The following is a 25,461-nucleotide window of genomic DNA, read 5'->3' on the forward strand; positions in this document are numbered from 1 at the left end:
TTACCGCTGCTGTACCCTATTACCGCTACTGTACCCTATTACCGCTGCTGTACCCTATTACCGCTGCTGTACCCTATTACCGCTGCTGCTATTGCTGTACCCTATTACCGCTGTTGCTATTGTTTATGTACCCTATTACCGCTATGTACCCTATTACCGCTGTGTACCCTATTACCGCTGCTGTACCCTATTACCGCTGCTGTACCTATTACCGCTGCTGTACCCTATTACCGCTGCTGTACCCTATTACCGCTGCTGTGCCCTATTAACGCTGCTGTGCCCTATTACCGCTGCTGTGCCCTATTACCGCTGCTGTACCCTATTACCGCTGTGCCCTATTACCGCTGCTACCCTATTACCGCTGCTGTACCCTATTACCGCTGCTGTGCCCTATTAACGCTGCTGTGCCCTATTACCGCTGCTGTGCCCTATTACCGCTGCTGTACCCTATTACCGCTGCTGTGCCCTATTATGCTGCTGTGCCCTATTACCGCTGCTGTGCCCTATTACCGCTGCTGTGCCCTATTACCGCTGCTGTGCCCTATTACCGCTGCTGTACCCTATTACCGCTGCTGTACCCTATTACCGCTGCTGTACCCTATTACCGCTGTTGTACCCTATTATGTACCCTATTACCGCTGTTGTACCCTATTACCGCTGTTGTACCCTATTACCGCTGTGTACCCTATTACCGCTGCTGTACCCTATTACCGCTGCTGTACCCTATTACCGCTGCTGTACCCTATTACCGCTGCTGTACCCTATTACCGCTGCTGTACCCTATTACCGCTGTACCCTATTACCGCTGTTGTACCCTATTACCGCTGCTGTACCCTATTACCGCTGCTGTACCCTATTACCGCTGCTGTACCCTATTACCGCTGCTGTACCCTATTACCGCTGTTGTACCCTATTACCGCTGCTGTACCCTATTACCGCTGCTGTACCCTATTACCGCTGTTGTACCCTATTACCGCTATTGTACCCTTAAATCTATCACATCCCACAACTATCCCAGACCATGTTTGGAAAATTAGTTAACTTTTATACTATGGGGGATAGATTCTGGCTAGACTGCAAACTCTCCTTCCAGACTCATATCAAACATCTCCAATCGAAAATCAAATCAAGAGTCGGCTTTCTATTCCGCAACAAAGCCTCCTTCACTCACGCCGCCAAGCTTACCCTAGTAAAACTGACTATCCTACCGATCCTCGACTTCGGCGATGTCATCTACAAAATGGCTTCCAACACTCTACTCAGCAAACTGGATGCAGTTTATCACAGTGCCATCCGTTTTGTCACTAAAGCACCTTATACCACCCACCACTGCGACTTGTATGCTCTAGTCGGCTGGCCCTCGCTACATATTCGTCGCCAGACCCACTGGCTCCAGGTCATCTACAAGTCCATGCTAGGTAAAGCTCCGCCTTATCTCAGTTCACTGGTCACGATGGCAACACCCATCCGTAGCACGCGCTCCAGCAGGTGTATCTCACTGATCATCCCTAAAGCCAACACCTCATTTGGCCGCCTTTCGTTCCAGTACTCTGCTGCCTGTGACTGGAACGAACTGCAAAAATCGCTGAAGCTGAAGACGTTTATCTCCCTCACCAACTTCAAACATCAGCTATCTGAGCAGCTAACCGATCGCTGCAGCTGTACATAGTCTATTGGTAAATAGCCCACCCATTTTCACCTACCTCATCCCCATACTGTTTTTATTTATTTACTTTTCTGCTCTTTTGCACACCAATATCTCTACCTGTACATGACCATCTGATCATTTATCACTCCAGTGTTAATCTGCAAAATTGTAATTATTTGTCTACCTCCTCATGCCTTTTGCACACATTGTATATAGATTCCCCCTTTTTTTTCTACTGTGTTATTGACTTGTTAATTGTTTACTCCATGTGTAACTCTGTGTTGTCTGCTCACACTGCTATGCTTTATCTTGGCCAGGTCACAGTTGCAAATGAGAACTTGTTCTCAACTAGCCTACTTGGTTAAATAAAGGTGAAATAAAATAAAAAATTAAAAAATTAACATAGGCTAGTGCTTTTGCTGTTCGTTAGGCCTACTCATATTGTTGGCTGATGAAAAGTAAATGTGGACAGTTCTTCCAATATCTTCCATATGCGTCTCGTAATTAGATACAAACGCTTGCAGTTGCGTCCCCGAAGTGGCTGTCTTCACTTGTAGCCTGTGAGAAAAACCTGATCACGTGACGGAAAGCCATGTGAGTGAGAGGTTCTTCGGCACGCAGCCGGGAGAAGGAAATTATAATTATTATATTCAGCCCAAGGGCACAACGGCCACTGGCCACAAAAGGCATGGATTTTTTTTTTTAGGGGGCATTATGGCCACACAAAGGGAAAGCTGGGAAATTTGAGGCATTATCAAGTTGCTTGTCAAATTTTGAATGAGAGACTGATGAAGTGTGTGCAGCCTGCGCAAAAAAACAAAGCAGAGCTCATGCCTTTCATGCAACTTTTTTCAAATCATCATAAGTCGCATCATGCAGCCTTAGACGGTATTAAAAATCAAAACAAATAGCCCAACATTTGTATCACAACTAAAGTTACATAAACAACTCTAAATCAGCACATAGGAGTACCTGTTTCTTTGTTAAATGTTCAACACAGAATAGCCGTATGTGCGCACTCCCTCAAATAGTTTGGAGAAAATATCCTTTCTATTTTATTCAGCTATGTTCAATTGTACTCTTCATACTATAAAATAATATCAAATAATGCCATGGATATCTAACCAAATCTTGTCTGCTAAATGAACTAGTGTAGCCCACAGCCAAATGGCAGATCAGGGCCTAACATACTGTAAGGACAAGTCCGAGTATGCTATTCTGTTCTTCTGAAATAGACTACATTTTCTTAATATCATGTTTCTTTAGATAATCTAATCTACTATTAATCTTCTACTAATCTAATATACTACTAATCTACTCTACTACTAATCTTCTACTAATCTAATCTACTACTAATCTACTCTACTACTAATCTACATCTAGTCTAATCTACTACTAATCTACTCTAATCTACCACGTCTAAACTAATCTACTTCTGATCTACTACTAATCTAATATATTACTAATATAGTCTACTACTAACCTAATTTGATCTAATCTACTGCTGATCTAATATACTACCAATCTAATCTTGTGTATACATATATCTGGAAATTCTCTCCCACCTTCATTGTCCTCTGTCTGACACGCACACACACACAATCGTCTAAATGTTGTCTGCTGTAAAGTCCATTTGCTGTAATGTGCCTCCTGGCTTCCAGTCTCTGGGTAGAATACTAATGACTGGCAAGGTCACAGGCAGAGTGGAGGGGGGAGAAATCCAGGGAGAGGATGGTCATCCTAACCTCAGACACAGTACACCAGGTTCAGTCACCAGGACCAGGGGATGAGGGATCCTCTGGAGGTCAACACTTAAAGCCTTTCGTCATCTGACTCTTAGCCGACTGTAATTTCAGCTGAATATCCGATTTTTCTTCAAAAATGCATTTTAAACTTTGAATTAACCACTGGGCATACACACACACACACACACACACACACACACACACACACACACACACACACACACACACACACACACACACCCTGAGGTTAATGGAGAACAGGGTTTCAGCTGAGACTATGGCAATCCTCTCACACTTTTAGCATGACCAGTCCATTGGCACAGCTTCCCATACAGTGAGCCTAAAAGGGCAAGTTGTCACACCGGACAAGGGCACCTTGAAATCTGGTTGGCCTGTGTTTTATGCCCGTCAGGTTTGATATCATAATTCAGGCTGTGTGGGAGAGAGCGAGTCGTCCCTCTCTGGGAGGACAGTACTGAGGCACTTAGCCTTATTAAAAGCAGACGTATGCTGGCTCTGGGCCTGTGATAGCCTTGAGAAATGCCTCATGGCAGCGAGGAGTGTGCTGCATACTTACCTCTCTGCACAGAGTGATAATAATGACTGTGCGGTCGGTGAGACCTACCAGCTGGTTCTGGAAATTGGATCAGTTGGATCACTGAGGCAATTCTCTTTGTTTGACCACCTCAGTGCTGAGGCCTTTGAGGCTGGGCTGATAAAGAGAAAGAATTCTCAGGCCAGTTAGCCTTTCATCTCTTGAGAGCCACAGCCCTGCCGGCCCCCACAGGGAAAAAGGATCAAAGATGTTAGATTAGAAACAGGAAATAGATTAGAATTAGGCAGAGTGCTGACTAGGCTCCATCTATGTAGATGGGTTATTTATGTCAGTGTGGGCTAGCCGGGTGATGGCTTGTGTGTATTGCAGCTCAAATCCCTTGGTAGAGGCCTACTGGGTAGAGGTCTACTGTATGTACTCAAGGGGATATGGTATGTGAATGTAGCACCTCTCATGTAGCATCTGTCATTCATCCTGCTGTATCATTATTCTGGTATGTCAAATATGAAGTCCCCCTGGCAAACAGGCTAGATACAGATACTTCCTACTTAACACCACCACTCCCAAACAGACTGGATACTTCCTGTTAAAAACTACTACTCCCAAAAAGACTAGATACATAGAGTTCCTGCTAAACACTACTAATCCCAAACAGGCCAGGTACTTCCTAATGAACACTTCTACTTTCAGACCGGATCGATACTTCCTTCTGAACACTACTACTCCCAAACAGTGTAGATACAGATACTTCCCGCTAAACACCACCAATCCCAAACAGGCTAGGTACTTCCTGCTAAACACGACTTTTCCCATTCCCCTAATATTAATACAATAACAGCATTTGGTTCTGATTTGATGAACTTTCTAAACTTCCTGTGTTTCTGTCTCCTGTGCAGGCTCTGATTCAGCTGCCTGTGTACATCTCCCAGTGTGAGGAGGTCCGTGTGTTCTTCGAAACCCGACCTGAAGACCTCAACCCACCCAAAGAGTAAGCCACGAATCACACCCTCTAGTTTAAGAAGCACGCTCAGTCGAATGCACAGCAGAAATGTCTCTGAGTGATATACACATCCCAAAGTTCACACCAGTGCTGGGCCAACAACAAACACTCTGAATAAAAAAAGACATGCATAGCATAATGCTGTGTGCAGGTTTCTTTCATGGAGTAGCTTTTTGACCACCTGACCACGATGTTATGTTGAAACAAGCCAATCCATCAGTAATGGGTTCTATCAAATCAAATTGTATTAGTCACATGCACCGAATACAACCTTACAGTGAAATGTTTACTTACGAGCCCCGAACCAACAGTGCACTTTCAAAAAATGCAGATAAGAATAAGAGATAAAAGTAACAAGTAAAAAATAACAATATATACAGGGGGGTGCTGGTACAGAGCCAATGTGTGGGGGCACCGGTTAGTTGAGTTAGTATGTACATGTAGGTTATTAAAGTGACTATGCATAGATGACAACAGAGAGTGGCAGTGGTGTGGAGAGACTACCCAGATTATGCAAATAGTCTGCGTAGCCATTTGACTAGATGTTCAGGAGTCTTATGGCTTGTGGGTAGAAGTTGTTTAGAATCCTCTTGGACCTAAACTTGGCGCTCCGGTACCGCGTGCCGAGCGGTAGCAGAGAGAACAGTCTATGACTAGGGTTGTTGGAGTCTTCTGACACCGCCTGGTATAGAGGTGCTGGATGGCAGGAGGCTTGGCCCCAGTGATGTACTGGGCGGTTCGCACTACCCTCTGTAGTGCCTTGCGGTCGGAGGCCGAGCAGTTGCCATACCAAGCAGTATAATACAGGGTAATGACTATGATGTCATGCTCCCTCTGGTATTGCTGTAGTGGACGGGGGAGCAGTTGTTGGTTTTCCCTGAGTGGGAGCTACATAACATGTAGCTTAGAGGAGCGGAACATCTGAGGGTGCATTAGCTCCGTGGAGTCTAAAGGCAGGCCCCTCTCTTGTAAATCTCACACATTAGTGTCATAACCAGCCTGTCAGTTACAATGTGCCAACACTAGATCATAAAGTCACCACACAACTACCAGATGTCTGGAGGGCAGGAGGGGTTACTAGTGGTTACGGGTTTTCTGAGAGACCATGATATTAAGTTCAGACCCTCAACCTTTTTATAAAAATAAAATACAGAAAAACAGCTGTCAACCAAGGTGTGTGACTGGTCACCTTGTCTGTCATCATGTGACATAAGTGATGGATTTATATGTCAGGCACTTGGGTTTGGTTGGAAAGGTAATTTTTATGGCTTAAACCATATTTTACCAGGTTTTTTAAGCTATTGCTTTCCCAGGGACGGCTGGTGTGCAAGACTAGGTTTTCTTCCCAGAAATATGTAAATGTGTCAAACCAGATGCTTCTCAGATGCTCTCTGCTTCTCCCTCACTTTTTGACAGGTCCTAATTTGTTTATATATCAGTTTTTCTTCTATAAAAGACAGCTTCTTATCTATGTCTGACTGGCAGTGTATAAGCCGAGAAGCGTTTAAATGCTCAAATGCATTTTCCACAAAGCTAGGCCCATGTGTTATATTTATGTATGCCGAGAGGTGTTCAACTCTCACATCCCAAAAACTACTTCACGGCTTATGTGAGTAATGTCTCCTCTACGCTGTCGAATCTTAACCAGCCACTTTTCTGCAAAGATATGCAAATTCATTTTTTTGCTGTGCTCCGTTTTACACTCAAATCCATAGATTGTGAATGAACATCAACTATAGACAGTACCAGTCAAAAGTTTGGACACACCTACTCATTCCAGGGTTTTTCTTTATTTTTACTATTTTCTACATTGTAGAATAATAGTGAAGACATCAGAACTATGAAATAACACACATGGAATCATGTAGTAACCAAAAAAGTGTTAAACATATCAAAATATATTTTATATTTGAGATTCTTCAAAGTAGCCACCCTTTGCCTTGATGACAGCTTTGCACACTCTTGGCATTCTCTCAACCAGCTTCGTGAGGTCGTCACCTGGAATGCATTTAAATTAACAAATGTGCTTTGTTAAAAGTTCATTTGTGGAATTTGTTTCGTCATGACAAGGTAGGGGTATTCAGAAGATAGCCCTATTTGGTAAAAGACCAAGTCCATATTATGGCAAGAACAGCTCAAATAAGCAAAGAGAAATGACAGTCCATCATTACATGAATTTCAGTCAATGCAGAACATTTCAAGAACTTTGACAGTTTCTTCAACTGCAGTCGCAAAAACCATCAAGCACTATGATGAAACTGTCTCTCATGGGGACCGCCACAGGAAAGGAAGACCCAGAGTTACCTCTGCTGCAGAGGACATATTCACTAGTTACCGACCTCAGAAATTGCAGCCCAAATAAATGCTTCACAGAGTTCAAGTAACAGACAAACCTCTACATCAACTACAGAGGAGACTGCATGAATCAGGCCTTTATAGTCGAATTGCTGCAAATAAACCACTACTAAAGGACACCAATAGGAAGAAGATACTTGCTTGGGCCAAGAAACATGAGCAATGGACATTAGACCGGTGGAAATCTGTCCTTTGGTCTGATGAGTCCAAATTTGAGATTTGTGGTTCCAACTGCTGTGTTTTTGTCTGATGCAGAGTAGCTGAATGGATGATCACTGCATGCGTGGCTCCCACCATGAAGCATGGAGGAGGAGGTGTGATGGTGTGGGGATGCTTTGCTGGTGACACTGTCTGTGATTTATTTAGAATTCAAAGAACACTTAACCGGCATGGCTACCATAGCGATACGCCTTCCCATCTGGTTTGCGCTTAGTGGGACTATAATTTGTTTTTCAACCAGACAATGACCCAACACACCTCCAGGCTGTGTAAGGGCTAATTGACCAAGAAGGAGAGTATTGGAGTGCTGCATAAGATGATCTGGCTTCTACAATCACCGGACCTCAACCCAATTGAGATGGTTTGGGATGAGTTGGACCTCAGAGTGAAGGAAAAGCAGCCAACAATTGCTCAGCATATGTGGGAACTCCTTCAAGACAGTTGGAAAAGCATTCCAGGTGAAGCTGGTTGAGGGAATGCCAAGCGTGTGCAAAGATGTCATCAAGGCAAAGGGTGGCTATTTTGAAGAATCTCAAAAATAAAATATATTTTCAGTTGTTTAAAACTTCTTTGGTTACTACATGATGTGTTATTTCATAGTTTTGATGTCTTCACTATTATTCTACAATGTAGAAAATAGTCAAAATAAAGAAAAACCCTTGAATGAGTAGGTGTCCAAACTTTTGACTGGCACTGTAAATCTGCACCGTTAATCAGCGATAGCTGTTGCACAGGGATGCTTATCATTCCTCTGTGTTTGTTGGCATTACTGCAGTTGTGAGTACCTTAGTCACAATCAAAGATGGCTGCCTGATTGTCTGTTACAATATGCATGGTGTGTTCAGTGACTGCAGAGGAGATGGCTCTCTGTGGAAGGAGAAGAATACAAGGTCTGTCACTGATCTGGCCAGTATGAATGGCTCCTGTCAGGTCACCTCCCCAGACAGACAGACCAGAGCTAGTTCCCTCTGGCTGTTGCCAAGGACACATACATTATTAGCTACATTTCAGACAGACAAATCCCAAGCATCTGCTACTGGGGACAGCGGGAGGGGAGGATGGAAGGTGGGAGGGAGAGGCAGATGAATTTAGAAAAGACCTTGGTTTATCTTTATTCAAATTGGATTACAGCTCTTTCCTAATGCAGACATTGTTTTCGGCTGACATTGCACCAGCAGCCCCTCTCTCTATGGGTCTCTATGGAGGGATGAAATACAGCCCTCTATAAATCTACCGGAGTAGGGAGGGATGTCACTGTCTGTCCATCAGAAAGATTGAAGTAGCAAGCATGGGAGAGTAGAGAGATAGAGGGGAGAGCGGAGAGATATAGAGGTGAGATGGACATCCAGCCAACTTGACAACTGTGGGAAGCATCCCTGTGGAACACTTTCGACACCTTGCGGAGTCCATGCCCAACAAATTGAGGCAGTTCTGAGGGAAGGGGGGGCAGTCAATATTTATTAGGAAGGTGTTCCTAATGTTTTGTACAGTCAGTATAGAAGAGCGAAATGGCTGGCACCCCATACAGCTAGCTCATTATTATACCTTTGTGGTCTGGTAGCTGGTAGTGGAATGGGTTTGCTTTGGGTTAAGGGAGCAACTGTGTTTTAGTTTTACAGGCCTAAAGCTCCATATTGGACCCAGTCCTATTCAATGTCTCCATGATTGGCTCATCCATGGTCCAAGGAAAACTAATTTGGCATGAGGGGAGGGCTGATTTTGTCTGATGGAAAACTCTTGTTAATGTACAGTATACTGGACACTACCTAGTTGAGTCATCAGTGGGGTCCTGTCTATTCCAGTATGGCGTGTTTTTTTTTTACCCTGTTCTGATTCCCAAACACGATGCAAATTCTTTGGTCCTTTAAAAACCTGCTGTATGTAAAATATTGTGTATCTATAGCTTGGAAAATAAATACATGTGACTGGATGACATGATGTTTGTCTCCAACATTAGGGCTGTTTTCCTAAAGAAGTTAACACGTTTAAATGTCTTACTCAAGTCGGCCACGGAGGAGGGCCCACAGTCCTTGGTAGCGGGCCGCGTCCGTGGCACTGTGTTATCCTCAAAGCAGGCAAAGAAGGTGTTTATTTTGTCTCCATATCCCAGTCTGCTGTCCCCACATGCTTCAAGATTGTCACCATTGTTCCTGTACCTAAGTGTGCAAAGGTAACTGAACATCACCTCGTAGCACTCACTTCTGTCATCATGAAGTGCTTTGAGAGACTAGTCAATGATAATATCACCTCCACCCTACTTGACACCCTAGACCCGCTTCAATTTGCTTACCGCCCCAATAGGTCCACAGACGATGCAATCGCCATCACACTGCACGTTGCCCTATCCCATCTGGACAAGAGGAATACCCATGTAAGAATGCTATTCATTGACTATAGCTCAGCATTCAACACCCTAGGACCCTCCAAGCTCATTATTAAGCTTGAGGCCCTGGGTGTGAACCCCGCCCTGTGCAATTGGGTCCTGGACTTCCTGACGGGCTGCCCCCAGGTGGTGAAGGTAGGAAACAACATCTCCACTTTGCTGATCCTCAACACTGGGTCCCCACAAGGGTGCGTGCTCAGCCTCCTCCTGTACTCCCTTTTCACCCATAACTGCGTGGCCCAGCACGCCTCCAACTCAATCATTAAGTTTGCAGACGACACAACAGTAGTAGGCTTGATTAACAACAACAACGAGGAGGTGAGTGCTCTCACTCAACGTCAACAAAACAAAGGAGATGATCGTGGACTTCAGGAAACAGCAGAGGGAGCATCCCCCTATCCACATCGATGGCACTGCAGTGGAGAAGGTTGAAAGTTTTAAGTTCCTCGGTGTACACATCACTGACGAACTGAAATGGTCCACCCAGACAGACAGTGTGATGAAGAATGCGTAAAAGCGCCTCTTCAACCGCAGGAGGCTGAAGAAATTTGGCTTGTCACCTAAAAACCTCACATACTTTTACAGATGAACAGTTGAGAGCATGCTGTCGGGCTGTATCACCGCCTGGTACGTCAACTGCTCCGCAATTGTTACACACTACACATTAGATATTCTTGCACTGTCAGAACTCGAAGCACAAGTATTTCGCTACACCCGCAATAACATGTGCTAAACACGTGTATGTGACCAATAACATTTGATTTGATTTTAAATCTACTTTGTTTTGTTTCCTTACCACGATACTGGTATAGTCCCGGCCATATCTCTAGCCCTCTGCTTCCCTTTGATAAGCCAGGCTAGTGGTGGACCTAGGGTTGTCTGCTAATGGATGGGCAAACTAATGGTTGGAGATTTATTACGACTGGGCCAGTGCATTCAACAGGGTTGCCAGGCGAACAATGCATTATGTGATTGAGAGTGTGAATTGAGAGGAAAATAAGACGGGCAGTTGCCAGGAATAAATGAGAGAGAGAGACCCACCACATAGCCTAGTGATTAGAGCGTTGGGCCAGTAACCGAAAGAACACTTTGATGTCCGTCCGAGAGAGAGAGAATTGAATGGAATTGAGATACGCTAATCTCTAGGTAATTATGTTATCAATGTCTTTATTCTTTTGGAACTTTTATGAGTGTAATGTTTACTGTTAATTTTTTATTGGTTATTTCACACATAAAGCCCCTTAAATTAATTTTAATTGAATTGAGAGGGACAGAGGGACGGAGGGAGGGAGAAAAAAGTCTGTCTGAATTAGCCACTTCAGTTTTCACTAGCAACCGGGACATTGAATTAGCTGCCTTCTGATGAGAATGGATTGAGGATTGCTGTCCTAGTGGATAAAACAGACAGAACAGATACAATATCATGTTCTCATTCAACCCAGTATCAGAGACTCACTATCAACTATGGCTGGGCTATATGGTCCAGATACCAGTATGGATTTTTCCAGTATCACCTAAAATATATTTTGATACAATGGTAAGTAATTTAAAACATTTACAAATTGGATAACTTCACTGTCTGTTTTGTATCCGTTTGGTTGAGTATGAAACGGAATGGAGAAAGCCATAAAAGTTTAAAGTTTTAATGTCACAGTGAAATTCACAGTGAAATTCCTTTCTTATAAACTCAAAACACAACAATGCAATAATCAATGATAATGTATTACGTGGAAACACACACACGAGAAATAAGAATATGAAATATGAAATACACAAAGTAAGTAAGCATACTTTATACAGGAAATATTTTAAAAGTCAGTTAATTGCAATTCATCTGATCACTCTTCATAACATTCTAGAGTATATGCAAATTGCCATCATACAAACTGAGGCATACTTTGTGAAAATGTATATTTGTGTCATTCTCAAAACGTTTGGCCACGACTGTAGAGAGGAAAAGGATATTTATTGTGGATACATTCTATAACTATTCTCACATTAATCGTATACCTTGCACATTAACTTCTGCCTGTTTGGGGTAAGAAAATAATGAATGTATTTGTGTTGAATGTCTTCGTTCGCTGTCTATCTCGGTCAGAACCAAGCCTTCTCTGGAAGGTTGTTTCAGTGGGCTTGCCCATGGGTGTAAGGCTCTGATTGTCCCACAGATGTCACAATGCCCTTCTTCTTAGTTGTTTGTGCTTGTAGTGGAGTGTTTTCGGAGCTGATATTCAGATGCACCAATGATTATCTTAGATGGGATTTTCTCCTTCCCATCTCGTCTTTAGTCAAAGTTTGAAGCACTTTACATGTGCAGCTGCAGACTGGCGGTATCCTGGTCTGGTAGGTGAGGTTATCTTCTTCACCTCGTGTTGGTTCAATGTTTCAACCATTTCCCACATGTATCTAACGCGCCACGCTTTTCTGGTCTGGTAGGTGCGTTTATCGTCTCATCTAGTGTTGAGGTTGGGAGTTTCAGTGCTTCCAACCTTTTCAACATGTGGACCACAGTCTCACGTCTTTTGGTCTCCTATGTTAATTCTTAGCTAGTCGTTTTAAGCACTCTGGTCGTAAAGGTGGTTCCATCACGCTGACAAGCTCTCTGACCTCATTCGGGGCGTGTCTACTAACTGTGCATAGTTAATATGAAAAACAATTATCTTATTAGAAAAGTAAAATCACATTCATATCTTAACAAAAATACTCACACCCTTTATCATATATTTTATACAACATTTGGATGTAAACTTAACAGATAGAATGTGTCCACTTTCCTAGTTTCAGTATTGTCTTGATACCTTTCTTAATGACATCACAAAATAATAAACAATGTGATAATGATTATTCTTTAGATCCCCACTGACAATTATTAACATTCCTATGTTAGAAATATTGTTCCAAAGTTCACTTTTGGATGATAGAGATTTTGGGCGGCAAAATATCTCTGTAACAAAGCACATTCCAACAATTGCCGTGAGATGTCATAAAACCGGCCCAGACCACCCCCCCCTCTTCTGTGGGTGAGATGGGTCTGGTCATCGTCAGCCATTTGCCAAGCTGATCTGAGGCCTTGGATCCTTAGCCAGGAGAGTCATGACACTAGGGTGGATGGTGGAGTTAATGTGTGCCATACACAGCCTCTCAAAGCACTTCATGATTACAGAAGTGAGTGCTACAGGGCTGAAGTCATTGTGGCATAAAGCCTTAGAGTTCTTAGGAACAGGACTGGTCATCTTAAAACATGTGGGGATTACAGACTGGGACAAGAAGAGGTTGAAAATTACTCTGAATATGCCTGCCAGCTGTTCTGCGCATGCTCTGAGAACGCACCCTGGAATACCGTCGGGGCCTGCGTCCTTGCAGGTGTTGACCTTAGAATTAATTTGTTGACATCCTAGTGTCATGCACTACTCATAAAACATATTTACATAACTTTTACTACTCCAAAACAAACAAAAAACTTCAAATACCGCCATACCATCAAAAATGTGAAAACAATAGTGATATGATGTTTTGGACATATGAACCATATACCTTCCCATCTGGAGAAAAGGTCAACACATCTGTAGACATGCAATGAATCTCAGAGTTTAGTTTCTCTCATCTAGACTAGAGAGCCTGCATGGCTAGCATAACAAATGCATTACTGAGATTGATTGAAAATGAGAGAATAGGAGGAGACCAAATCAAAATATTTAGTCCCAAAACTTGAAAAGACATGAATGAAATACATATAATGTGTGGTTATTCATAGGGTTAAAAAATATATATATTTTCAGAGACATAATCAGTAGGTAGAAATATAATCAGTAGGTAGAAATATAATCAGTAGGTAGAAATAATTACAAAGGATTTCCATGTCATTAAAAGTTTGCTGGCTCTTTAAGTTAAGTACTTCTAACAATTTGTTCTCTTTTACAGGGAACCCATTGGAAAGAAGAAGTCCGGTAAGTCCACTTTAGTATTCCATTTTGGGGTAAGTTGTTATTGCATTTTATGTTTAGCAGACGCTCTTTTCCAGAGCAACTTACTGGTCCCCTGTGGGAATCAAACTCACAACAACCTTGGCATTCCAAGCACCATGCTCTACCAACTGAGCTACACAGGACTACATCATTGTTTGTGGTATGTAGTTTATGTAGAAAATATCATATGGGTGAGGTCTGATGTGAAATAGAAACATGAATTAGGATAAACATTTCCTACACCAGCCATAGCATCTTTGTTCAGCTCACTACATTTCTCAATTGAGATTTGAGCGCCCTCTAGCTGTGATGTTGGATATGTGCTCCATTATTTTCCAAAGAGATTGCAATGTAAAGATTTAGGATCATAGTAAGACTAGTAATTCAATTATATATTTCATTTCTTGAAGTTAGATATAGACCATTACTTCTAAAAAGTGTTTTTAAAAATGGGTTTTCCCTTTCTTTGTTAATCTAACCAACCCATCCATGTCAAGTTTCAATTTCATTTTGCTTAATTTCCCTCCATCAGGCATTGTGGAGAGAGCGACTACTTTCCTAAAGAGAGGTAGTAACAGACTCATGCTTGGCCGTGCTCTGTGTGTGGCCCCTGGTTGCTAGCCATCCGTTTGGCCCGTTCCTGGTCCCTGTCTGCTGGGCCTTTAGTTGGGACGTGGCTCTGAGGTGGGACTGGGCAGTGCGGAGTAGCGAGGGGGAAGGACCTGGTCCCAGATCTGTATGTGCTCAGCCAACGCCTCTGTTTCAGCCAACACAAATACAGGTCTGGGACCAGGCTAGGGAAGGTTGGGTTGGAGAGGGCAGGTTGGGACAAGCTTGGTGCTCACTGTGATGTGCTCACTGTGATGTGTGATGTGCATGGCAGTGTGTTAGCTTTGTCAAGAGAGCATCAGATGGTGTCTGTCAGACTGTACACCCAGCCCAACTCCCTTTTCTCCTATGCTGAAATCAACCCTGTCTTGGTTGTGGGAATTAACTGTCACCTTGATAGATGTGCATGCTGTACCCCAACAACAACAACAACAATTAGAACCCTCATTCTGTGTTGTTGTCTCATGGGGAATCAGACATGACCGTTTTCATAATGTATAATATCTAGTAAGTTTGGAAGCAACTACTTGTACGGTTAATTTAGAGACTGAATGGTGTAAATACAAGGCTCAATTTCTGGATGGAATCCTTTTTGGGAGTGTACGGTTGTGAATTTAGTGGATATTATGAGTGCATTCCACGGTTTGCTCTGGTAATCATCCCACCAAGTGCACATCACAGAGCAGGTCCTCGTGTTGTTCTAACCTACAGCGTTGTGTAAGTGTCGGGTGTCTTTGTGGCGGTTGTCTCTGTCTCTGTGGCAGCCATGTTTGTGATTGGCATAACCCTCCTTCCTGTCCTGTCCTCACTATAAATATCTCCCTCTCAGACCCTCCTTCGCTCTGCTCTCTGGACACCATTTTCTCCTCCCTGTCTCTAAAATCACATCTGCTTCGTCCTCCCCCTCCCCCTATGGCTCGCTCTGCTCTCTGTGGTGGAAGGTAGAGAGGTCAGCGCTATATGTCTGTCTGTGTGCTCTGTGCCTCTCCCTGCAGGAGACTCCAGTGCAGCTGACCCCCTGCTCCTGGACCAGTACGTGGCTGTCACTGACTATGAGAAGCAGGAGAGCTCTGAGATCAGCCTGCACGTGGGACAGACGGTGGAGGTCATCGAGAAGAATGAGTCTGGTACGAGATCTGGGTCAGATGGAGGGAGCCTTTAGCTTAACGACTGAGGTTGTGTCCCAAATGGCACTCTATTGCCTATATAGTGGTGGGCCTATGGGCCCTGGTCAAAACTAGTCCGCTATAAAGGGAATAGGGTGCCATTTGGGACAACCTGAGTCCTGGGGGCCTTAACGTAATTTATAAAGAAATCACACTGTCCCGTAACTGTTTTTGCCCTCATCAACTGAAAGTTAGTTATCATACTTGAAGGAAAGCCTCAGATACAGGCGCTTTGTAGTGTACCAAGACGACTACATAATGTTATAACAATGTCTTCAGAATCTTCCAAACAGACAAGGCCAAATAGCAGAATAATGCTATCACAATGCCTTCAGAATCTTCCAAACAGACAAGGCCAAATAGCAGAATAATGCTATCACAATGCCTTCAGAATCTTCCAAACAGACAAGGCCAAATAGCAGAATAATGCTATCACAATGCCTTCAGAATCTTCCAAACAGACAAGGCCAAATAGCAGAATAATGCTATCACAATGTCGTCAGAATCTTCCAAACAGACAAGGCCAATCCAAGATCCAGAGTGAGCCACTGCTGTGTGTCTGACTGTTCTGTGTTTCTGTGTGTGTTTTGCTTCCTGTGTGCAGGTTGGTGGTTTGTTAGTTCTGACGAGGCCCAGGGCTGGGTCCCTGCCACCTGCCTGGAGGCCCAGGATGACCCTGATGACTTCTCCCTGCCCGGTGAGGAAGGTAACCCTCTCTATCTGTCACACTGCCCTAGGCCACATTCAGAATAAAAACTAACTGTAACTACAGATCAATGCTGGCAGCCTTAAGGCACAGCTCACAGTCAAAACTCAAGGATTGCTGCCTGAGCGTCAACAGCTCAAGGCTTGCTTCCAATCAAAACAGTATGTGTCCTGTCATTGATTAAGATGTAGAAGAAATGTGGAACTGTAATGAACAAATCTAGGAAACAGGATACTCAGAAACTCTTGAAATCTGTACAGTACTTGTATTGACATTACAAAATACTCTTTCACACTGTGTGTTTGCATGATAACAGTGGGAAGAGGACCCAGATAACCAAAGGGAAAATTACCTCTGACTTTCCATCTGTTCACACTGTTCTAATCACCTGTCACTGTCTGTCTATTAGAACAGCCAACACATAGCAGAGTATTCACTTCCTGTGTACTTACTTCCTACTTCCTGCTGCCCACTGTGCTCTGCGTCAGTGTCCCGGAGATACTGGTCACTGCTGAGGCACGTGGGCCGCCGGCGAACATTAGGGGATCTGTTCAGCACAAGCACAGGGTTTGGGCAAGGTGGAACGCACGCCTCTTTTCCCCATAATCTTCATGTGTGTGTAGAATGTCATGTTTAGCATGCAAATCCCATGCATGACCAACGCAAGCACGGAGAGGGATGCAAGACATGCATGTATGTTATGTGGCATGGATTAAAATGGATACTACTGCTGTGTTTGTGTTATTGGTCTTCTCGATGGAATGCAGTGGGAAAAAGCTCAGTTTTTCTCACTTTGTTATTTCAGTGAAATTAATATGATATATTTTAAATGGTTTGTTCCTTCTAAATACACTATCTGTTTAACAATCACTTTAAATCAGTAGACTTTAAAGGGACCCGTGTAGATTAGGTATAAAAACCTGATATATTTGAAGTAGGTGTTAGTGAAGTCCTAACCTTAGTAATGCTGTCTTGTTTGTGTGTGCTTAATGTTGGTGGAGGATGGAGGGATGTTTTGTGTTGCATCATGTGTGTTACACATCTTCTCACTCTACAGGATAGATCCTGCCCAGGCCCTGTCTACAAGGACATACTTGCAGAGAGTTTTACCCTGGTTTAGATCAGTTACCAGTTTATGATCTTGTTACACTGGTTTAGACCAGTTACCAGTTTATGATCTTGTTACACTGGTTTAGACCAGTTACCAGTTTATGATCTTGTTACACTGGTTTAGACCAGTTACCAGTTTATGATCTTGTTACACTGGTTTAGACCAGTTACCAGTTTATGATCTTGTTACACTGGTTTAGACCAGTTACCAGTTTATGATCTTGGAATGGTGTACTGAAGGCTAATGCACTAGGCTAGGGTTTTAGGATTTGCTATGAAGAAAGAACACTATAAATTGTTTTCCATATATAGTCAAAGAGATTAGTCCCAACTACTCGCTCTCAACATGCCATCATGTGCTGTCCCTGCCAAGTTGTTGATTCCATACGCTTGATTGACATTCTTGTGAAAGTTAGTATGCAAGACGGGATAAAATACATCACCTAATGTGATGTATTCTTTGCCATTTCCAGAGGAGAAGTACACAGTGATCTACCCGTATGCAGCGAGAGACCAAGACGAGATCGACCTGGAGAGTGGCATGACAGTGGAGGTCATTCAGAAGAACCTGGAGGGCTGGTGGAAGATCAGGTAGAACACAAAACCCCAGAAGCGTGACTGTCCACTGGGGATGCAGGCTGTGTGTCCATGTGAATTTCATTGAGTGTATGAATGTCAATGTGTGTCAGGGTTGGTTGTTGTTGTGTTTATTTCTATTGAAACCGTAGATGTAACCTCTCTGCTGCCGTCTACAGGTACCAGGGACAGGAGGGCTGGGCCCCGGCGTCCTACCTGAAGAAGGCCGACATGCTGAGCCAGAAGCTGGCAGCAGGCCACGCCAGCACCAATGATCTGGACGGATTCTCCAAGCAGCAGAACCAAGCCAAAGAGAGCAAAGGAGACAACAAGGACCAGAAAGACAAGGGCTTCTCCCCCTTTGCCAAGCAGCACAGTGAGTGGGAACTAAGAACTGTAAACTACAGTAACTCATTTAACAACTAACAACTGTAACTCTCTACTTAATGGGAAATCTCACACCACCCCAACATCAACATATGTGAAAATGTATGATGCTTTTTGTCTTTGAATAATGCCTACCTGCAGGCTTTAAAGTAACATTTCAAAAATCAACATATGGTATGTGAAAATTGTGCGTTTCTATGATCTGTAGTAAAAAAGATAGAGGAAGGAAAGTGTTTCCAATGGCATCATCAACCAATTAGTAGACGGTAGGCAAAGCCTCCTCACAATTGGTTAAAATCACATGACGCACGCCAATGATGTCATTGGAAACACTTATCTTCCTCTATATTTTCTACTACAGAACAGAAACACACCATTTTCACATACTGTATGTTGATGTTGGTATGTAAAGTAGAAAAATTGTAAAATGTTCCTTTAAAGCCTGCAGGTAGGCATTATTCAAAGACATTATAAAGCCTCATACATGCTTATAACAAGTAATAAATCCATATACACGCTGGCTTACTTAAATTGTTACCAAGACATCTCATCTGTATGAGAGATGCCTCCTCAGTCTCCTCCCTCAGAGATGTTTCTCTGCAAAGCTCTCTAACTCAATGCCAGAGTAATGTAAAACATCCTACTTTATTTCCGAGCAAGTCATTGAGGAGCTGAATGCCTCCCACAACTACACCTCCATTAGTGAGGATCCATTACACATAGTTAGAGCCGAAGGCCCCGGTCTACAGAGCTCATCAGTCTGCATCGAACACACTGCTCTCTCTCGCTCCCTGGTTTGTCTTTCTCTCTTTCTGGAACTGATATCTTCTCCTATGAGGAGTGGATGTCAATGCAGGCAGTGTTTTGAGACTGATGGCCTGTGATGAGATGTGGCTCACTGGAGTCTGATATCCTCTGCCTTTTCCCCTACAGAACAAGGGGCGAGACAGAGACCACCACCACGCAGGGATCTCACCATCGTAAGTACCCTCCACTAACCACTTAACCACACATCCTGCGACACCAACAACACTCGTTAACAAAGACATTTGTCTTAATTAGTTTTGCATTGATTTGATGTTTTGATCTGCCACAAGTCAAATCTGATACGGACCCACTCTTTTTCTTCACACCATCCCTCCCTCCCTCTCTCCCTCCCTCCAGCCGAGGGGGCAGAACCTGCCCAAGCCGCCCACCCCTCCTCAGGTGGAGGAGGAATTCTACACCATTGCAGACTTCCAGACCACCATCCCAGATGGCATCAGCTTCCAGGCTGGGGTCAAAGTGGAGGTGAGACACACGTCACATCTCACCACATATTGGTAGATGGTTATTGTTTGATGGCAAACAGCCTACCATCTCCCGCCTAGAGAAACCTTTCAGATTTAATTGATACATTTTATTCCATATGCAATACATTTGTTTACCACAAAAGAGTCAAAACTCAGAGTGAAGTTCAATTAATTAATTAACTCCTTGATACTACCCATCCCACATGCGGGAGCGTAACGTAGCCTCAAGCTAATTAGCATAACGCAGCCGACAAATCTTCCTAGAAAATGTTCCTATTCATGAAACTCAGAAATGAAATATATTGAGACACAGCTTAGCCTTTTGTTAATCACACTGTCATCTCAGATTTTTTAAATATGCTTTACAGCCAACGCTAGACAAGCATTTGTGTAAGTTTATCATGGCATAATGCTATGGCTAGGCTCTGCTAGCATCAGGCAACATTTTCACGAAAATAAGAAAAGCAATCAAATTAAATCATTTACCTTTGAAGAACTTCGGATGTTTTCACTCAGGAGACTCCCAGTTAGATAGCAAATGTTCCTTTTAGGCGAAATAGCTCCCGTTTGTTAGTCACGTTTGGCTGAGAAATCGACCGGAAAATGCGGTCACTACAATACCAAACTTTTTTCCAAATTAGCTCCATAATATCGACAGAAACATGGCAAACGTTGTTTAGAATCAATCCTCAAGGTGTTTTTCACATAACAATTCGAAAATATATCTGTCGGGGCAATTGGTTTCTCATAAGAAGCGATTGGAAAAATGGCTACTTGTGTACTTTACGCAAGATTTTCTGCGGGAGCCACCATGGGACCACTTGCTAAATGTGGTCCCTTACGGCTATTCTTCAACATAAATGCGTAAAAGATGTCACAATGCTGTAGACACCTTGGGAAATACGTAGAAAATGTAAGCTCATTCGTAACTCACAGCCATATAAAGAGTCATTGGCATGAGGCAGTTTCAAAAATGCGGCACTTCCTGATTGGATTTTTATCTGGGTTCCGCCTGTAACATCAGTTCTGTTGCACTCACAGACAATATCTTCGCAGTTTTGGAAACGTCAGAGTGTTTTCTATCCAAAGCTGTCAATTATATGCATAGTCGAGCATCTTTTCGTGACAAAATATCTTGTTTAAAACGGGAACCAAAGACGCAACAGCTGTAATGTGTGCCCCTCGAATGACAGAGCTGATAACGTATCTACCTCTCATGTGGTGCAGCACTCTCTTAAAGCAAAGCTCCCCCCACTCATACAGTGTTATACTTTAGCAGTTTTCCACTGTGATTGACATAGACCCTTCACCCTGATTTAAGACTTTTTAAGACATTTCAATAGTTTCAACATCCCTTGGCCCACTTCCCAATCTCGTCTGGTTCCATAGCCCTTGGGCCCAGTTCCTTGTCTGCCTTCCATAGCCCTTGGGCCCAGTTCCTTGTCTCATCTGGGTTCTGTAGCTCTTGGGCCCACTTTCGCTTCTTGTCCTATTGTTGCTCCAGATAACATATCATGGGTCTCTGGTCACAGGGAGTACATAGACGCTTCTTCAAACTGACACACTAATATTCAGCGTAACACTTTTCTCTACTTTCACAATGACTTTGTAAGGCAAAACATCCCAGAGACTTAAGACCTTGTTCTACTTCTCCTTAATCACTCAAAAGCCAATCATTTCCCAAACAGCAATTATTTACTATCGGAATGGAATGGGATTTGAATGATGCTTTGCAAAATGCACTGACTGAGTATAACTTCTGCTGTCTCTTCATTCCTGATTTCCTGATTGACTCACTGGTCCCCTGTTTCTGTTGTCCAGGTGATAGAGAAGAACTCCAGTGGCTGGTGGTACATTCAGATTGAAGACAAAGAGGGCTGGGCCCCCATTACCTTCATCGACAAATACAAAAAGACCAGTTTGACCCCGCGCCCTAACTTCCTGGCACCTCTGCCCAACGAGATGGCCCAGCTGAAGCTGGAGGATGGCACTGCCAGCGGCGCGGGGCAAGAGGACAGCTGGTCCAAACCGCTGCCAGACGAGCCCACCGCGAGCAGCGAGTCCGGAGCCCGGCCCAAACTCAGAGACTGGAAGTCCAGCGCCAGTAAGGGGGCATCAGCCTTCTCCGGACCCCTGCCTCCTGCCCCGTCTGCCCCACCTGCTGAGGAGAAGCCAGCCTTGCCACCCCGCAGGGAGTCCATCAACAAGAGCCTGGACATTGAGATTACTGTGGAGAAACCCAGGACAGACCTATCCAAACCCATGCCTCCAAAACCCCAAGCCCCAGGTGTCATCATGCCCCTGCTCACCCCCAAAGCTGCCCCCTTCAAGCCCGACAAGCCCCCCGAGCCCAAGAGAGAGGTCGCGAACAAGCCTCTGCATCTGAAGAATGAGATGGGTCTGGAGTGTGGCCACAAGGTCTCTGCCAAAGAGGTGAAAAAGTTCAACCTGAAACCTGTGGCTAAGCAACCACCCAAGCCCAAGCTTGATCCACCGGAGGAGAAACCAGAGGTTGCCGGCCTTGCACTGTTCATGAAACCTAAACCCATAGTCCGGCCCAAACCCGTGCCAGCTGCCAAGCCAGAGCCGCCAGCTGAGAACAAGCTGGACATCACCAACCTGAGGAGCAAGCTGAAGCCTTCAAAGCCAGTTGAACCAGGCTCTGGATTAGCAGAGCCAAGCCAGCAAAACGGCACTGCAGCCAAAAACGCCCCTAGCAACGTTCTCCCCAAGATGCCGCCCCCCAACCTTCCCCCTAATAATCCTTTACCCAAGATGCCCCCTCCTAATAATGTTCTCCCCAAGATGCCACGTCCCAGTAGCCCCCCTATCAATGCCCTACCCAAGATGCCCCTGGCCCCCAATGCTCACAATGGCAAGGCCACTGACGAGCCCAAATTCCCCCACAAGCAGCAAAACGGCCACGGACAGGTGAGCCCGGACAAATGTGCCGTTTCCCCACACAAAGAACCTCCAGGTAGACCCGCCGTCCTCCCTAGGAGACCCCCTCCACCCAAAAAGACCTCTGAGCCATCCAGCCCCACAGAAACCAAAGCCCCCCTGAAAGAGCTCCCAGACACAAAGCCTGCTCCCCCTCAGCTCAGCAGGCCCCCTCCCCCTAAACCCAAGGCCTTCGTACTACCCCCACCCAAAGACAAGGAGAAGGTGGTCCCAAAGCCCCTGCTTAAGAGTGAGAAACCAGGCCCTCCGAGGGACAAGCTGCCTCCTCTGATCAAGGATCCCAGTAAAGAGGAGCTGTTCTTGGCCGTGGCAGACTTTGAGGGCGACGATCAGACGGCCAGCTTCAAGGAGGGCACCATGTTCCAGGTGATGGAGAGGAACAGCAGCGGCTGGTGGTTTTGTAAAAATCTAGGAGAAGGGCCAATGAAAGAGGGCTGGATCCCCTCCAATTACCTGACCAAGAAACCCTAAGTACCAGGTTCTGTTTGCTTTTGTAATACATAAAGATATCACTAATTGTATTTAATTAGCTTTTTATTTTATTTATAGTTACCTTTTTCTAAATGTATGTGTTTGTTACATTCCATTTGTTTAGCATTCGAGCGAGAATGAACCAGCAATGACACGTTTCTGTTGCATTTCTTTTTCAATATTTGTTTTACTTTATATCCTCGTTTCAAATGACCAGGCATCAAATCCGGGAAAAGCAAATGTCCCTTTCCAGTTCACTTTGTGCCATACAGTATGTTACTCAAGCCTATGTCATTTTATGATATCTATCACACTTTCTAATAGATCAAAATATGTTCTTCCAAGCCTTCTATGATATTGTGCCTCAGTATAATATTCAGTGCTTTAAGCTTAAATATATGCAATTTAGCTAGTTGGCGTCTCAGTTAGCATATCAAAGATGCTTCAGTCTAATGAGTAGAGTTGAAACTGACAGTGCAATGCATATGGAAAATAAATCAGACCATACGATAGAGGAACCAGGGTCCGTATTCACAAAGTGTCTCGTAGGAGTGCTGATCTAGGATTAGTTTAGCCTTTTAGATCATAATGAATAATATTACATGAACAGGGTGTACCTGATTCTAGATCAAATCCTAGATGGCCATGTATACTCATACCTCAAAGAACAGCCCTCCTCCTACTATGGCTGCAAGGGAAGTTCAAGAGGACACTTTGTTTTTCAAGAACTAAAATAGCAACACTTCAAGAGGAGTTTTTGTCAAGTGATTCTAAGTGCTTATATGATACATTTATACAGTTCATGTGTTTGTGAATGCATTTCTTTTTTCTTTAGGAACTGAATAATAATGTTGCGGTTGATTTTTTTTTTACAGATGTGCACTTTTCAGATTATTTGGACTGATTCAGATGGTTCAGACTGATTCAGGTTTCACACTGTGGCTTAACAGACATAACTTAGTGTACAAATGAATGCCATAGCCATGTTTTACAACCTCAAATAAGGTCTTAACATTGGGAAATGTATGCCAGAGTTAGTCTAGTTCATCTCCTCTCAGGATGGACTGAATTGACTTGAAATGGACCCCTTCCCAGTACGATGGTGAAAAACACACAAGTAAGAATGACTGATTCAAGTAGATATTACATCAGGCTGCCTCTGGTAAAAACAATATTCCATAATTATGCTGTAGGCCAAGGTCTACCATTACTACAGCCCCTAAATTAGGGAATTTGTGCATACAATACAAAATACTGAATCTCCAAAACAGTGCTCAAATATAAAACAGTATTATAAAGTGTGATCGTTACTCATTGTTTTACATTAGTGCTTGACTGGTTTCAAGCACAGACTCAGAAAAATAATGATTGTACTTCCAGAATGAAGTAATGTCAGCTGTTGTCACTTTGTTTACTTTTCACCTCTTGCCCCGTCTGGTCATTGGGAAATAGGGTCTAGTCAGTCATACAGTAGTGGAATGAAGGGTGTTTGGGATGTTGTAGTTGGGCATGTGAAAAGGCTTATGGTTTGGTCTCCTAGGAGATGCACGGACAAGGCTAGGAGTGGTTGTAGCTCACAGGTTCATTGGAGAATCTTTGAATATGGTTGATCTGCTCCTAGCTGCTATGCTAGTTGTTTTGTTTTCTTTTTCATTTTCCCCTCTGAATCATCTTATGTTAGTACTATGTCCAATGTCATTCCATGGCTGATAAATCAAAGAAATGCAATCAAGTGTATTATTTTGAAGACTTAGTGTCTGTGTCCGGTCATGACCAACATTGGTAACAATGAAATGATCGGTGAAGTTACTTGGAGTTTTCCATCTTTTAGCCAGTGTGCTTGGTGCACTTAAAGTAATGCTATTCATGTCAGATTTGTAATAATGATCTACACATGGAGTAAGGCCTGAATTAGTGGAATGTCTGTGTGAAACGTGGATTGGGTTAGAATGACAGTTGGATAAACAGTTTGTTACTGAAGCATAAAGACAAAGGCAAGCAGGGATGTGAACACCGCAATGTAAGAAAACAGTATGGGATGTTAGTCTTATTGCTTTACGTAACACTTTACCCTAAAACAGACCATTTAATACATTTCAAAAGGCACTTTTTCTTTTGAGATATGCAGCAGGACATCTTTTCCCATCAAATTGCAGATATCCCATATTTCCTTATTCTTGTGTATTTCCTTTCATATTAAGTCAATAAACATTTTTCATTTTTGTATGGTGTCTTGGTTTTCCTTGGAAATGTTTTAGTATTGAGTAAACGGATGCAACCTAAACATTAAAGCCATAATGGTATGAAAAGGA

At 43.5% G+C, this 25,461-nt stretch overlaps 1 protein-coding gene across 3 annotated transcripts in view; it reads left to right on the forward strand.

Moving 5' to 3' along the window:
• Nucleotides 1–25,373, forward strand: part of sh3pxd2b (SH3 and PX domains 2B) — a 57,433-nt gene extending 32,060 nt beyond the window's left edge. The window contains exons 5-14 of one of the 3 annotated variants that reach the window (XM_035779672.1): nucleotides 4,846–4,937; nucleotides 13,828–13,853; nucleotides 14,404–14,439; nucleotides 15,476–15,607; nucleotides 16,251–16,343; nucleotides 17,936–18,053; nucleotides 18,218–18,414; nucleotides 19,359–19,405; nucleotides 19,590–19,715; nucleotides 21,539–25,373. In XM_035779672.1, coding sequence (XP_035635565.1) covers nucleotides 4,846–4,937; nucleotides 13,828–13,853; nucleotides 14,404–14,439; nucleotides 15,476–15,607; nucleotides 16,251–16,343; nucleotides 17,936–18,053; nucleotides 18,218–18,414; nucleotides 19,359–19,405; nucleotides 19,590–19,715; nucleotides 21,539–23,149 — 2,478 coding nt within the window. In that variant the 3' untranslated portion in view covers nucleotides 23,150–25,373. Of the gene's footprint in view, nucleotides 1–4,845; nucleotides 4,938–13,827; nucleotides 13,854–14,403; nucleotides 14,440–15,475; nucleotides 15,608–16,250; nucleotides 16,353–17,935; nucleotides 18,054–18,217; nucleotides 18,415–19,358; nucleotides 19,406–19,589; nucleotides 19,716–21,538 lie in introns of all 3 variants that reach the window. The other 2 variants (XM_035779670.1, XM_035779673.1) reach the window with 2 other exon arrangements.
• Nucleotides 25,374–25,461: the final 88 nt, after the last annotated feature.

The sequence above is a fragment of the Oncorhynchus keta genome, chromosome 11, assembly GCF_023373465.1.
Source record: "Oncorhynchus keta strain PuntledgeMale-10-30-2019 chromosome 11, Oket_V2, whole genome shotgun sequence".
Classification (NCBI taxonomy): domain Eukaryota; kingdom Metazoa; phylum Chordata; class Actinopteri; order Salmoniformes; family Salmonidae; genus Oncorhynchus; species Oncorhynchus keta.